The sequence below is a fragment of the Macaca nemestrina genome, chromosome 18 (assembly GCF_043159975.1).
Source record: "Macaca nemestrina isolate mMacNem1 chromosome 18, mMacNem.hap1, whole genome shotgun sequence".
In the NCBI taxonomy this organism is placed as follows: Eukaryota; Metazoa; Chordata; class Mammalia; order Primates; family Cercopithecidae; genus Macaca; species Macaca nemestrina.
Window position 1 is genome coordinate 26262453 of NC_092142.1, and position 15026 is coordinate 26277478.

General features: G+C 56.1%; 1 protein-coding gene across 1 annotated transcript in view; it reads right to left on the reverse strand.

Moving 5' to 3' along the window:
• Positions 1–1345: 1345 nt before the first annotated feature.
• LOC105463222 (general transcription factor IIIC subunit 1) overlaps positions 1346–15026 on the reverse strand; it is an 86423-nt gene continuing 72742 nt past the window's right edge. Inside the window, exons 30-37 of the mRNA XM_011710195.3 lie at positions 12891–13063; positions 11267–11554; positions 10453–10712; positions 5909–6189; positions 4988–5504; positions 4213–4264; positions 2964–3156; positions 1346–2250 (exon numbers count right to left, since the gene is read on the reverse strand). Coding sequence (XP_011708497.2) covers positions 2038–2250; positions 2964–3156; positions 4213–4264; positions 4988–5504; positions 5909–6189; positions 10453–10712; positions 11267–11554; positions 12891–13063 — 1977 coding nt within the window. The 3' untranslated portion in view covers positions 1346–2037. The remainder of the gene's footprint in view (positions 2251–2963; positions 3157–4212; positions 4265–4987; positions 5505–5908; positions 6190–10452; positions 10713–11266; positions 11555–12890; positions 13064–15026) is intronic.

The window sequence follows — 15026 nt, forward strand, 5'->3', positions numbered from 1 at the left end:
GGGCAGATGAGGGGCTTCATGATGGGTAGGAGGGAGGGGAAGAAGGAACAGGTCATCCTTGGGCAGAGTGACTGTGGGAATGTGCACTGGTGTTCACAGAAGCCCCATCTCACCATCTGAGAGCAGTCCCCACCATCCCTGTGTCTCATCTTCCAACACACGCCCACTCTCTCCATCATCTGGGAGGCACAGGCGAAGAAGGGAACCTGCCGAACCCGACTATGCACTTGCACCCGGTGCTCTTCAGCTCACCTTGCCTCCCTCGAGGGAGACACTCTTCCCCGTTTTCACACAACAAAACTAAGGCTCTGAAATATGAATGCAGGGGTCGGTTTTTTAGAAACATTTACCGGATTCCCAAACCTTTCTTCCACCACACCACACATTACCAAACACATTCCCATTTGTACAGCATTTTATATATGAAGCAGACCACATTCGCTACTCTACTTGATTGCCTCAAAAAATCCCATAGAACACTATTGTTTCTACACTTGAAACTTTAAAGAGAAAAAAAATGGACACTAAGACCTGACCAGGCTTGGCAGTGCAGGGACTCTCTCAGGACCCTGACTCCCAAGTCCCTGCCTTCGTCCCTCCCCACCCAGAAGTGTGGCCTAGAGTGACCAGGGCATCCCTCACAGAGGGAGGATGGAGACATAGGGTTGGAAGGTGGGTCAGGTCAGGGGTCCTAAGGGTACACGTTCCCCAGAGGGGACACTTTTCTAGGTGAGAGAAGCTGCAGGTGGGTGTGAGACACAGCTGGCCGGGGCGGGGCCCATCCCACCTAGAGGGAGCGGCCTCTGCTCTGCACTCCGACTGCCACAGGCAGGAAGCTAAGTCCATTGTTACTGGAACTTTCCATTTTAAGAGAAGACATCTGAATTTTTTTTTAAAATGTGAACTCTACATTTTAAAAATGTTGGCAACTAACTTAAAACAATGTAACAATGTGAGCTCAAGAGAACTTCAAGGTGCCAGACCCACCCGCAGGCCCTGCCGCCGGCACCAGCTGTGCTGAGCCGAGCTGATCATGGGCCTGGCACTGGGCTGGGAGCTGCTCTGTGGGGACGGGCCTGGGACCAGCTGAGAAAGCGGCGAGGGAGCCGCCTGTGCCCCTCTCCATCCTGGAGGCCATGTCTCACCGCTGGCTGGGGCCAGGCAGGGCTGCCGAGCTTAGGATCAGGGCCTCCCTCTTCCTTTGGTTTCAACGGGAACAGCCATTCCAGGTTGTTCTGCAGCCAAAGTAGGGAGTCCCCTAGGGGAGCCACTGATTCTTTAGGAAACACACAAAACAGAATGCATTTTACTTCCCTTTAATCAAAAAATAAATAAATACACTCCACAGGGACTTTTTTTTTTTAATGAGGAAAAAAGGTGAAAGAACAAAATAAACCAAACAAAACCCAAACCTCCAGGGACTCTTCATTTCCAGCCCGCAGGGAGTCACCAGCCAGGCCGAGGGACACGGACAGCCAGCCCAGCTGGGGCCTGCCAGGTGACTCGCAAGGTCGGAAAGGGAGCTGCTCTGCTCTGGGTGGTTCAGTCCCAGCCAGGGGTTGGAATGTCCTGCCTGCCGAGGGGCCACAGTCCCCGTGGGGACCCCCCAGCAGCAGCGCACACCAATCCCTATTCTGCAAGGCATATCCCACAAGGCCCTTCCTCTTGGTGGCACTTGGGCACTCAAGGAGCCAGGAGATCCTGCCAAGATGGCTGGAGTCTGGAATATGAGGTGTGCACAGGCGGGGCGAACTCCGGAGACCCAGAGACAAGAAGCACCAACTCCCAGTGTGATGAGGCCAGTTCCCAAGGGGCAGGCCCACAAGAGCCTGGGGGGCAGGCAGGTGGGGGAGCCCCTCTTTCCAGAGTTCCAGGACAGTGGGAAATGTGTCGGGCTGTGACTCTGGCCAGAGCACCTGTCCCCTGCGGCAGGAGGCTCGGCAGACCCAAGGCCGGGGCACAGTGGCGTCTGCCGAGCATCAGGCAGGAGTGGTGTGGCAGGTGGTGGCTGGGAGGGAGGGAACGCCCACAGGGGTCCTAGAGGTGGATCCACTTGTTCCAGTTGACCTCGTGGGGGAACACACGGCCCAGCCGGAGGGTACAGTCCAAGGTGGGCTCGTAGAAGGCCATGGGGCTCTCGTCCAGGCTGGAGGGCGCCTCCACCTCTTCCACCACGGGTGTGGAAAAGAGCGAGACGGCCCTCGGCTTTCTCAGCCAGCGCTTCCGGATGCAGCCGAGGGACTCCAGGCCCTGGAGACACCAGACACACCGGTTACAGCGGCACTACCCTCGCCTGCTTGATTTATTCTTCAAGCATTTAAGGAATGCTCTTTCTGTACGAGGAAACCACTTCCCAGAGTAGGGGGCACCTGAACTGGGCATGAGTCAAGTGGGGATGTACCAGGAGGGTTCAGGCAAAGGCCCTGGTGGGAGAGGCAGCGGCCTGAGTAGCATGTGTACAGCGCGGGCTGGAGCCACCACACTGAATCTCATTTGTGGAGGAGAGGCCTGCAGCGGGGGCTGCATCCCAGTGTCCTGTGAGCCAAGACTGGCTTCCAGGTGGGGTTCCGTTTGGCTCGCAGGGAATCTGACACTGAACTTCAAGCTCCTAGCTGCTGGAGGAGCTGGAGGCCCCAGGCGCACTGGGCCAACGGAGCACAGGGCAACTGTCAGCTGAGCAGGAAGCAGCCTGCGGACTCATGAGTTAGTTAGACCCCCGGCACAGAGAAAGCATCAGAGACAAGCACCGGGCACCCCCTCTTCCAGCCTGGCCAGCAGCATGGAGCTGGTGAAGGACACCGAGGGACGGCCTGAGAGGCAAGAGCCCAGGACAGGCTGGGGGAGGGGGTGCAGGCAAGCAGTATGGTGGTTCCACATGCTGCCTGGGGCCTGAACATCACGGCCGGGCCATTGAGAACACCCAGCCGCCCCTACCCCCTGCTGAGCCTGGGAAGGCCCCATACCTGTAGCAGCTCCAACACGGCGACGGGCTGCAGGACCCCCTGGTAGTGGCGCAGCAGGCAGTTCTCGGGGATGCCAGGCCTGGTCATGATGTGGTACAGCATGGCCTCCATCATACCCTTGCATACGGGCAGGTTCAGGTGGCCATCCACGACACGCCATGGCCGGCCGATGAAGCAGACGCTCTCACAGTCCCTGCAGGGGGAGGGCTTGGCATCAGGGCTTGGCAGGGGCAGGAGGGCAGCTCGTTCAGACAGAACACTGAGGCTCAGGGGTGTCCTGGGCCTGGCCCAGGTCACAGGGCTGAGACCAGCCGCCACCTCTTGTTCTCTGCTCTCCAAACTCCCCGCTTCTCTCCTGTCTGGACAGAGGGGCCCTTGACCGCCAGCTGGGTGGAACCATGACGTGGGGTCCTGCTCAGATGCAGCTGTAACTGAGGCTTCAGTGGGCCCACCCACGTTGGCAGGAGAGGGCCAAGAGTTGAGACTCCTGGACTTGCCAGCTCTCCTGGCAGCCCGGGCAGCAGCTACCTCCAGGCTGTGGCGAAGCTCACAGGACCATGACCCTGAAGCTCTGCCCCACACCATGTGCAGAGTTCCAGGAACGCTTTCCTTGAAACAGACGTTTCTGCTACTAAACCAGGGACTGAACAGCCACCCGGGGCCCAGGAGTGGGGCGGACGCAGAAGAGCTGGACACCTGGCTCTTATCGCTACGGCTGGGCCTTGGAGGAGCACACCTGAGCTCCTGAAAGCCAGGACACAGGGCACTCGGGCCCTCCCAGTCTGGGGTCAGCACACACACTCATGGGAGGCGCCCCCACCAGAGGGGCTTCTGTGGCCCCCTTGCTTCCTGTAACTGTGTGGCACAGTTGTCCCGGGGGCAGCTGGGCATTCAGGGCTTATCCCTCTGTGGCCCCTGGCTCATCTGCAGGAGCGGGTGAGGTGCCTGTGGGCCGTGAGGAGCCAGTGAAGTGCAGCTGATGGCACCAGGTATGGTTCTCCGCCAGCGCCCTGGGCATTCTGGAAGCGCAGCCCTTGTTCCAGGCCGACCTGGGCACTGCTGGTACTCAGCACGCCTGCTGCTCACCCACTGCGCCCCTCCAAGTACCCCTGCCGAGAACCACGGTGCTGGGCAGCCTGTCAGAGCTGGCACCTGGGGAAAGACCCTCAAAAACCCTCACACAAATCCTTACCCTCGGTCCCTGTCAAGAGCCCCACCCGAAGCCCTGGAGCCAGAACCCCACACCCACCTTTCCCGCGCTGCCTGGGAGATGCTGCAGGCTCCAAAACTCTCTGTGAGCCCTGAGGGAAGAGGAAGAGAATGAGAGAGACTCGGAAAGTCAGGGAAGCCCTCTCTGCCTCCCCACGTTCAGCATGACACCCGGCATGAGCAGGGCACCTCGAGGCTCAGGGGATGAAGCATCAAAAACAAGGACAACAATCATCTCACAGAGCAGCCACCTGGAGGTGCGGGGCCGGGGAGACCGCCGCACACAGTGCCACAGGCAAGCAGCGTCCCAGGCCCGGACAAGCCCCACAGCGGAGGAAGCCAGCGAACACCTCATTTTCCACCCAGAAGCCCTGACCACAAGGGTGGTGTAAACCCGAGGCAAAAACAGCCCAAAGAAAACAAAAACGCCCAGAGAAGCCACATGAGAAGGCTGCTGCTGATGGCAGACGTGCAGGACAGGAAAGGGCGTGCTGCCACCCGAGGAAGGCGAGACCTCCATGCCGTCACTGCCCCACAGCAGCCGCTGCAGCACACACGCTGGCCCCACCGCCTGAGCTCCCGCTCCAGAACTCACAGCGCTGCCTGGGGGTGTGGGAGGCCCGCGCTCCCCGGGAAATGCATTTACAGGCAGCATCCTCCCCCGTTGGGGCTCAGGCTCCGAGAAGCTGAAGTCAAGCCCCTTTTGTGTCAGTGGCAGCTCCCCTATCCCGGAGGAAGGCGTGGGGCCCATCAGGGCGGAGGGGAGGGAAAGCGTGGGTGCGGTGAGGTGGGGTGGGGGACAAGGCGCACGGTACCTCTGGGGTCTTCAGAGCCCTCTGGAGGCTGCGCCTGGCCACTCAGCTGCTCTTGGCCTGGGGAACTGAACTCTCCGACACCCTCTTGGTCTTCCCGTGCTGCCCCCGCTGCAGCGGTGTCTTCAAGAGCTGGGGGTGAAGATGGGGCCTGGGCTTCTGCCCCGTCTTCAGCTCTGGGCCCAAGGCTGGGGGCCAAGTTTGAGTCCTGGAGTACTGGCCTCTTGGCAGGGGTCATCTGGGTGCTCTCAGTGTCGGTCTCCCCATTCTCACTGGCCCAGCTGGCACGCCTCTTGGTGCCCCGGGGGCTGTGAGAAGGAGGTGCCTGCCCCTCGAGGGGGCTGTCCTCGCTGGAAGACCCCTCCAGGGGTCTGGCCTGGGGGTCTTCTCTCTGAATGTCAGCGTCCTCTCTGTCTTTCAGCCGCACTGAGTGCAGGAGCCAGGGCCAGGCAGAGCCCATGGCTACCAGGCGAGCGGTGTTGCCGCCGACCTCCAGCACCTGGTGCTGCTCCAGGAGGGCCTGGGGAGGCAGGAGACACAGGGGGTCTGTGGGGAGCCCAGGATCCTCCACGCTGGTGACCTCTCGTCCCTGGCGGGTTGAGTGCCCTGAGCAGCCCAGGCTCGCGAGGCGGGCCTGGCTCCTAACCCTGGGGCTGCCCCTTGCTAGCCCTGTGCCCTGGAGCAGCCTCTCTTCCTCTCTGGCCACTGGTGAACCACGTCAGCTGTGGTGCAGTTGTGGATTCACAACTGCACCCTCAAAGTGGATGTGAAATGCCCCAGTTTTCAAATGTTAATGACTAATTCAACGTTTAAAAAGAACGAAGCATGCTATGCCCCAAATCAAGCCCATCCTCAGTGTGCACCTGGCCTGGGAGCTGCAATTTCCGCTTCAGTGATATCCGGCTAACCTAAGGCACAGCTCACCTGGACGCAATCTGCGAATGTCCTGGTGCGCCCGCCACCTGCCTTCTCCAAGGCCGAGAACCGTCTGCGCAGCTCCTCCTTGTCAATCCCAAAACAACCCGTGGCTATAATGACTTCCAGGATCTCCAAGGCAGCAGTCAGGTCTTCGTGACTATACCCAGACAGCTCCAGCTGGAGGACAAACTCCTCTAAGCTGCAGGTGTTTTCCTGGGGCTTTATCAGCTTGGTGAACGTGTCAGGGAGGCAGGAGGTTCCCACTGTTAGCTCTTCCAGAGGAGCAGCTGTGGGGACACGGAGGAAGATCAGAGGCAGCCCGACAGAGGCCCCCCTCCCCTGCCCAATGCACAGGCCACACTCAGGAAAGGCATGCTCCAGCACCAACTCACTGCTTCCCCGACAGCCACAGGGGTCACCTGCTGGGCGGACAGGCTGGGCCCCTGGCAGTCAGGCTCCTGATCCGCGACCCTGAGCCTCTGACTACAGCTGACTGGATTTCTCCTGGCTACTATGATTCTCCTGCTCAAGACGTAAAGTGAAGGGCACAGAGGCTGAGGACTGGGGTTCGAAAACTGTAAAGCCCAGTGCTCTGAGGGGGAGTCCCTGACCAGGGCTGGCCTGGTCCCATCCCTTCCTGCTGCTCAAGTGCCCACTGTTCCTTAGACCCTGTGAGATACTCCAGGCCCCTTCTACACACCCCACTTTTGCCTACACTAGCCAGAGCTGGCTTCTGTCGCTTCCTATGGAATATGTCTCTGCTAAGGCCATAATCAATAGGTTATCACTACATTTTTGCCCAGTCCAAACTCCAGACAAAGTACAGAATTCTAACTGTGGTTATGAAATATAGAGTGAATACCATCAACTTCAACAACGCACCTCACTTTATTGTGCTTCACGGATATTGTTTTTTGGGTTTTTTACATATTGAAGGCTTGTGGCAAGTCTGCGCCAAGAGAGTCTACAGGCACCACTTTCTCAACACCGTGTGCTCGATTTGTGTCTGTCATGCTTGGGAATTCTCATATTTCATCTTTTTCATGATTATCATATCTGTGACAGTGGCCTGTGATCAGTGACCTTTGTCCTTACTATTGTCACTGTTTAGGGGCGCCACAAACCACGCCCACATACGACAGCAAACTTAATTGATAAATGTCATGTGTGTTCTGACAACTCCAGGGACCAGCCATTCCCCACTTTCCTCCCTCTCCTGGGACTCCCTATTCCTGAGACACAACAATATCCAAGTCAGGTTGGCTGGGCGCGGAGGCTCACGCCTGTAATCCCAGCACTTTGGGAGGCCGAGGTGGGCGGATCACGAGGTCAGGAGATCGAGACCATCCTGGCTAACATGGCGAAACCCCATCTCTACTAAAAAATACAAAAAATTAGCTGGGCGCGGTGGCGGGCACCTGTAGTCCCAGCTACTCGGGAGGCGGAGGCAGGAGAATGGCGTGAACCTGGGAGGTGGAGCTTGCAGTGAGCTGAGATCCGGCCACTGCACTCCAGCCTGGGCGACAGAGCGAGACTCCATCTCAAAAAAAAAAAAAAAAAATTGACGTCAGGCCAGTTAATAACCTTACAATGGCCCCTCTGTGTTCAAGTGAAAGGGAGAGTTGGACATCTCTCACTTTACATCAAAAGCTAGAAAATATCAGGCTTTGCGAGGAAAGCATGGTGATAGCCAGGACAGCCGAAAGCTGGGCCTCTTGTGCCGAAGTTAGTCAAAGTTGTGAGGGCAAAGGAAAAGTTCTTGAAGGAAATGAAAAGCGTTACTCCAGGGAACACACGAACAATAATAAAGCAAAAACAGCCTTGTTGCTGATATGGAGAAAGTTTCAGCGGTCTGGATAGATGAAACCAGTCACAACCTTCCGTTAAGCCAAAGCCTAATCCAGCGCAAGGCCCTAACTCTCTTTAATTCTGTGAGGGCTGAGAGAGGTGAGGAAGATGCAGAAGAAAAGCTGGAAGCTAGCAGAGGTTGGTTCATGTAGTTTAAGGAAAGAAGCCGTCTCCATAACATAAAAGTGCAAGGTGAAGCACCAAGTGCTGCTGGAGAAGCTGCAGCAAGTTCTCCAGAAGCTCTAGCTAGCTGAGATCAGCGATGAAGGTGGATACACTAAACAGATTTTCAATGTACACAAAACAGCTTTATATTGAAGATGCCATCTAGGACTTTCGTGGCTACAAAGGAAAAGGCAAGGCCTGGTTTCAAGGCTTCAAACGACAGCCCACTCTCGATAGGAAGTAATGTAGCTGGTGACTTTAAGTTGAAGCCAGTGCCCATTTCCCATCCCCAAATTCTGAGGGAAGAGAATTATGCTAAATTTATTCTGCCTGTGCTCTATAAACAGAACCACAAAGCTGGATGACAGCACGTCTGTTTACAATGTGGCTTACTAAATATTTTAAGCCCACTGTAGAGACCTACTGCTCAGACAAAAAAGATTGCTTTCAAAATGGTATGCTGATTAATGATGCCCCTGGTCACGCATGAGCTCTGATGGAGATGTTCAAGGAGATGAATGTTGTTTTCACGCCTGCTAACACAACATCCATTCTGTACCCCATCGATCAAGGAGTTATTTCACTTTCAAGTCTCATTATTTAAGAAATACATTTGATGGCTGGACACAGTGGCTCACGCCTGTAATCCCAGCACTTTGGGAGACTAAGGTGGGTGGATCACCTGAGGGCAGGAGTTCAAGACCAGCCTGCCCAACATGGTAAAACACCGTCTCTACTAAAAATACAAAAATTAGCCGGGTGTGGTGGTGGGTGCCTGTAATTCCAGCTACTCGGGAAGCTGAGAGAGGAGAATCACTTGAACCTGGGAGGTAGAGGTTGCAGTGAACTGAGATCATACCACTGCACTCCAGTCCAGGTGACAAGAGTGAAACTCTGTCTCAAAAAAGAAAGAAATTCATTTCGTAAGGCTATGGCTACTATAGTGATTCCTCTGATGGATCTGGACAAAGTAAACTGAAAATCTTCTGGAAAGGAGTCACCATTCTAGATGCCATTAAGAACATTTGTGATTCATGGGAGGTGGTCAAAATACCAACATCAACAGGAGTTTGGAAAAAGTTGATTCCCACCCTCATGGATGACTTTGAGGGGTTCAAGTCTTCAGTAGAGGAAGTAACTGCAGATGCAGTGGAAAAAACAAGAGAACTAGAGGCAGAGTCTGAAGATGGGATGGAATTGCTGCAATCTCAGGATCAAACTTGAACAGATGAGGACTTGCTTCTTATAGACGAGCAAAGAAGGTGGTTTCTTGAGTTTCTTGACATAGAATCTACTCCTGGTAAAGACGCTGAGAACATCGTTGAAATGGCAACAAAGGACTTAGAATATTACATAAACTAGGTCTGGTATGGTAGCTCACGCCTGTTGTCCCACCCCTTTGGGAGGCCATGGCGGGAGGATCCCTTGAGGCCTGAGACCAGCCTGGGCAACAGAGCAAGGCCCTGTCTCTACAAAAAATTTAAAAAGTAGCTGGCTGTGGTGGCACATGCCTATAGTCCAAGCTACTTAGGAGACTGAGGCAGGAGGATGACCTGAGCCCAGGAGCTAGAGATGACCGTGAGCTATCATTGTGCCGCTGTACTCCAGCCTAAGCAACAGAGCAAGACCCTGTCTCTAAAAAATAGGCTTGGTGTGGTGGCTCCCGTCTGTAATCCCATCACTCTGGGAGGCGGAGGCGGGAAGATCACTTAAGGCCAGGAGTTAGGGACCAGCCCGGGCAACATAGTGAGTCCCCGTCTCAGTCATTTCAAATAAATAAATAAAAATAAAAAGTAAAGTTTCAAAGGTCATCAATAGAACTAAAATAGTGTCAAAATTGGAAGTAAAGGAGGCAGGAGATCATGAATGTGAGTGGAATACTCATCTTTCCCAGCAACGGGTCAAAAGATAATACCTAAAAGGTTCCTAAGAGCGCACACTTTACTAAGCACCAGGAGACTAGAGCCCCGTGGCCCCCCAGGGAGAGTGGGCGGGGTGGGGAGGCAGGGGTGCTCTGCTCTTCCTCGTGAGCCTGCCTGGGTGACTGCTGGTGCCTGCGGCACAGCTGTGACTAAAAGACAGCGGTGGTGTGGGGAGCTCTCCCACAAAGGTGTGGGCACGGCACCGGCACCTGGGGAAGGTGTCCCTTGAGTCGGCTGCAAGGATGGAGTGTGTTTTTCTGTGTGTCCTGTGGCTGCACGCCTGGCCTGGGGAACCTGAAGGTCTAGGTCTCAGGCCAGGCCTCAGGGTCCTCCTGGATGATGGCAAGGCTGGGCCCTCCCCCAGCACCAGCAGGAGCACTCACCAGCGGGCCTGAGCCAGGCAAGGCCGGGCCCTCCCACAGCACCAGCGGGAGCACTCGCCAGCGGGCCTGAGCCGGGCAAGGCCGGGCCCCCCCTCAGCACCAGCAGGAGCACTCATCAGTGGGCCTGAGCCAGGCAAGGCCGGGCCCTCCCCCAGCACCAGCGGGAGCACTCACCAGTGGGCCTGAGCCGGGCAAGGCCGGGCCCCCCCTCAGCACCAGCGGGAGCACTCACCAGCGGGCCTGAGCCGGGCGGGCACAGGGCTGCAGCGGAGCTGGAACTTCATCTGGCAGGAGTTGACCACTATGCTGTCATTGGGATTGAGGTTGCGGGTGCTGACAATGCCGGGGGAGTAGTAGCCCCTCATCAGCAGGTAGTTAGTGTGGGAGGCCTGCGCAGGTTTCACCTCCATGCTCCGGCGCTTGCCCCCTATGCCTTCGTCCAAGTCATCGTCTTCATCCTCGTCATCCTCCAGGCTGCCATCCTTCCCCAAGCTAGAAGAAAATTGCGACCTGGATACCCAAGCACAGGCCAGCCAGCTACTACTGCAGCCTCTCCCCTCCCTCGAAAGGCCTTTGTGGCCGGGCCTCAGCAGTGGCCCCAGCAGCTGGCTGTGCTTCATTACCAAGGCTGGTGTGGACGGCTGCCCCAGATCCATCCCCTTTCCCACCTTCCCGTGCAACGCGCTCACCCCTTGTCACATATCTGCGTCTCTGTGGGGACTGTTCCTCTTGCCCGTCTCTCAGTCCAGAAAACACCCACTTCCCCAGGAATCCCCAGTTCTGGTGCACGGCCCTCAGGACCAGTCCTCCCTTCTCTTCCCTGCCCCCCGGCCCCGCTGTGCTGCATCCTTCTCTTTGGCCGATTCCCATAACACCTGGGAGACGTCAGCAGAGGACGCCTTGGACACTGGCCTATAATCCCCAGTCACTCATCTGCAACGCCCATCCTGCAAGCTCCCAGAAGGCACTACCAACCCCTGCCGGTCTGTGTCTGGCCAATGCCTAGCACGTGGCCAGACCTGATGCTGCGGACGCCGGGCTCTTACCTTTTGATGACCTCATTCTCCACCATTGAGCTATCTACCACGATGATCTGCTCCGGGATCCTGACATCCACGGAAATAAGGCCCAGAGAGAAGAGGGTCAGGACGGCCACACAGTTTCCTCCAGGGCCGTCCAGTGAAAAGGCCACCATGTCATTTGTGGGCTCATTATTATCCTGGTCTTTGAAAGAGAAACGATCAGGCTGGTCCAACTTGCCGGCAGCCCGCATTCTGTCCAAAAACTGGAATGACTCCGTGCAGATGGTGCTTGGAAATCGCCACGTAAAAATCCTACACAGACAAAAAGGAAGGGCCTGACTGAGGGTCGGCCGTGGGAAGCCATCATTTGGACAGGCTATGAGCACGTCAAATCATTATGATGAGAACTAAGCAAAACGCCCCACTTCTCCCCTAAAGCTCTCCGTCCCATCCCAAATGAAGGCGCTGTGTTCCCACCTAGCGGTGTTTGTGTCTCTCTTCCCGCTAGCCTGAGTACCTTCCACGCAGAGTACCGTCTCCTCGTCTAATTCAATGTGGCCTCACCTGGCGCTCCAGGAGGGCGCTGGCAGGCTCACCTCACAGGCACTCACTGTACACAGCTGCTGAACTAGGGATGGTGAGCATGCTTTCTGTAATAATAGTCCCCGCACAAAGCCAGCCCTGGTCTCACACGTGTGCCCAAGCTGTCTCCATGCAGCGCCTGGTGAGTCACTTCCCCGGCTCTGTCCAGAGAGCAACATTCCATGACCCTGCTACCAGGGTCAGAGGGAGGGACCCAAAAGGCCTTCCTTGTCTGCTGACCACTGCCCTCGGTTCAGATGGGGACATGCGGTCAGAGCAGTGTGTCCGCGACAAATGGCCTTGTTGGACTTGGACATGTATCTTCTGCTGCCACACCTACTTCCCAGAGGCCTGAGGGTCATTCGGGGTGAGGGTTTGGGGAGGAGGAAGTGTCTGCCATCACGGGCAAGGGATGGTATCAAAGAACTGAAAGAAGATTCATGGTGCTGTCTCTGAGGATCTGACTGCAGCCCTGTGCAGACCTGAGGGTGGGCAAGGAGAACGGTGTGAAGAGGAAGCTGCCAAGGTGGCGCCTTGGGAATGTTCTCAGGGACTCTGCATGTGGTCAGGAGGCTGGTGGTACAATGCCCTCTGCGGCATGAAGCCACACTGCGTTTCAGGAAGGAGCCCCAGGAGGATGCCTGTCTGAATGCACCTTTGCACCCCAACCCCGCACCGGCTGCTGGTGCTGCGAATGGGCCCAGGAGACTTCCTGGGTCTCAGGGCTACGCGGAAGAGGGACTGAGGCTATGCTGGAACTGGAGGGTGAACTTCCAGCTGGGCCAATTATTAAATTCAAAACCGATTTCACTCCATCTGATGGGAGAAATGGAAACAAACCACCTGCAAAATGGCACCACCACCAACACAAAGATGCTGCTAGCACTCACCTGATCCCCACACCAGGTAGGAGGAGAGGGGCTGCAGGAAACCCCAGAGCCTGCATGTTGCACATGAGGCTGCGAGGGGCCCCGGCTCCTACATGCTTTCATGGCCACGATGCTTCCTTTGCTCCTCTTTATGTGGCTCAACCTTGGAGTACCCAGGGCTCCTGACAGGTACTCACCTGTAGTAGGTCTGGGATAGCTGGTAGGACATTGGCACGAAGGGCAGGGCCCGGTTCTTCTTGGGGCCCAGCGTGTGGTTGACCCGGCGCCGGTTGACCAAGCTCCTCTTCTGGCACTCCATGAAGGCCTTCACGAGAACGTGGTCCTTGTACTCCCGATAGAGGCGAAAAGTCTGCAACACAGTGAGGCAAGGGTGAGTAGGGTTCTCCAGCTGGCCAGGGAAAAGGCTGGGGTATGTAGAGGCAGAGGCTGTGGCTGATGCTTTATAGAGGAAGTGACCGATGGTGGGAGGCCCAGGCTGGCGTGTGTGTCAGTGTGTGTGTGAGTGTGTGTATGCGGGGGAGGGGTGCTGAGGAAGTCGGCAATCCCAATTCTCGGACCATCACATCACACTTCCAGAGACCACAAAGGGCAGGGAACTGATGAGACGGGGGCTATTCACTCCCAAGCCGACTTCTTTCGATGCAGACAGACGGAATCAACACAGAGTCATCTGGTCTACCACTCTGTCCCCTGGCCTCCCACCCAGCCATCAGCACGTCAGGTGGGCTCTACCTTCCAATGCACTGGGTTCATGCCACCTGCACTGGCCCATCTAATCATGCCACTGCTCTTTCTCACCACCATCCCCAGCTGACTGGTCTCCCTCCTTCCCCACGTCACCTTCCCCCAACCCCTGACCATTCTCCATAGCAGCCAAAGTAATCCTTTGATGCCTACATCAGACCACACATTCCTGCCCTGCCTCAAAGCCCCCGAGGACTTCCCTCTGCAGATGTGACCACAACCAGGCCTTCACGACAAGGAGCCTGATGAGTGGGACCCTGGCCGCCCACCCGCCACTCTGGCCTCACCTCCCCCAACACCACCCTTTGCTCACTGCACCAGCCTCCTGGACCTTCTTACATTTCTTGAAAAAACCCAGGCATCCTACCTTGGGACCTTTGCCCTGCCGCTCCCCTAAATCTCTGCATGGCTGACTCCTCAACATTCAGGGCTCAGCCCAAATATTTCCCCTCAAATGACAAATCCTTCTCCATTCTCCTCCTCTGCGGTCAACTGCCTTATATTATCCTGTTTTACTTTCTCCATAGCAGCTACCTGAAATGATCTCATCTGCTTACTCATTGTTTGGAAGTCCCAGGAGAACACAGATTCAACTCCTTTTATTTTTTTGAGCCAGGGTCTCACTGTTGCCCAGGCTAGAGTACTGTGGCACCAACATAGCTCACTGCAGCTTCAACCTCCTGGCTCAAGCGGTCCTCCTGCTTCAGCCTCCTGGGTAGGCAGGACTACAGGCACTGTCTGGTTAATTTTTGTATTTTTTGTAGAGATGGGGTTCTTGCCATGTTACCCAGGCTGGTCTTTAACTCCTGGCCTCAAGTGATCATCGTGCCTCAACCTCCCAAAGTGCTGGGATTACAGGCGTGAGCCACCATGCCTGGCCTAGATTCAGCTCTTGCTGCTGCCACCCCAGTGCCTAGGCGGAAGGAAGTGCCTCTGCTGAACACACCATGGGGACTTCATGGCTCAGCCTGCTAAGTCTTGTGGACCTGGGCCCCACCTAGTGGATGAGCACCTCAAAGGACTGTGCGGTCAGCAGAGTCTCTGTTACTCCAAGCTTCTGCAAAGGGCAAGCAACGATCTGTTCCTGAGTATCTAGCATCTGCCAGCCTCTGAGAGAGCTCCTACAGGACTGTCTCCTCAAAAGTGCTGGCTGAGAAAAATCCCTATCATGGTCTAAGGATTTTAGGCACTGCCTCCAGGACCTCGAGTGACAGAGAAGGCTGAGGCACACGGACTTTAAGTGATCCTCAGGTCACACTGTCAGGCAGGGGTGGGTCAGAGAAGAGAAGAGCAACCTTACCACTGCACCTTACTTCCAGCGGAGGGACACAAGGCGACCGGGGACCAGTGCAGTGGTCAGCTGGGGCTCTGAGGCAGCACTCAGGTATTCCCTGGAGCATGTCTGCCTGAAGCCTGTGCAACTCTGCTTCCCCAAACAGCACCTGTGCGCCAGTCCTGGGCATGCAGACCATCAGGCCTTATGGAGAAACACTCTCCATGTAGTGGACGGGAGAAGCTGGGAGTGGCCATTACACCGTCATCCTTCCCTACAGCACTGGAAGGAAGCT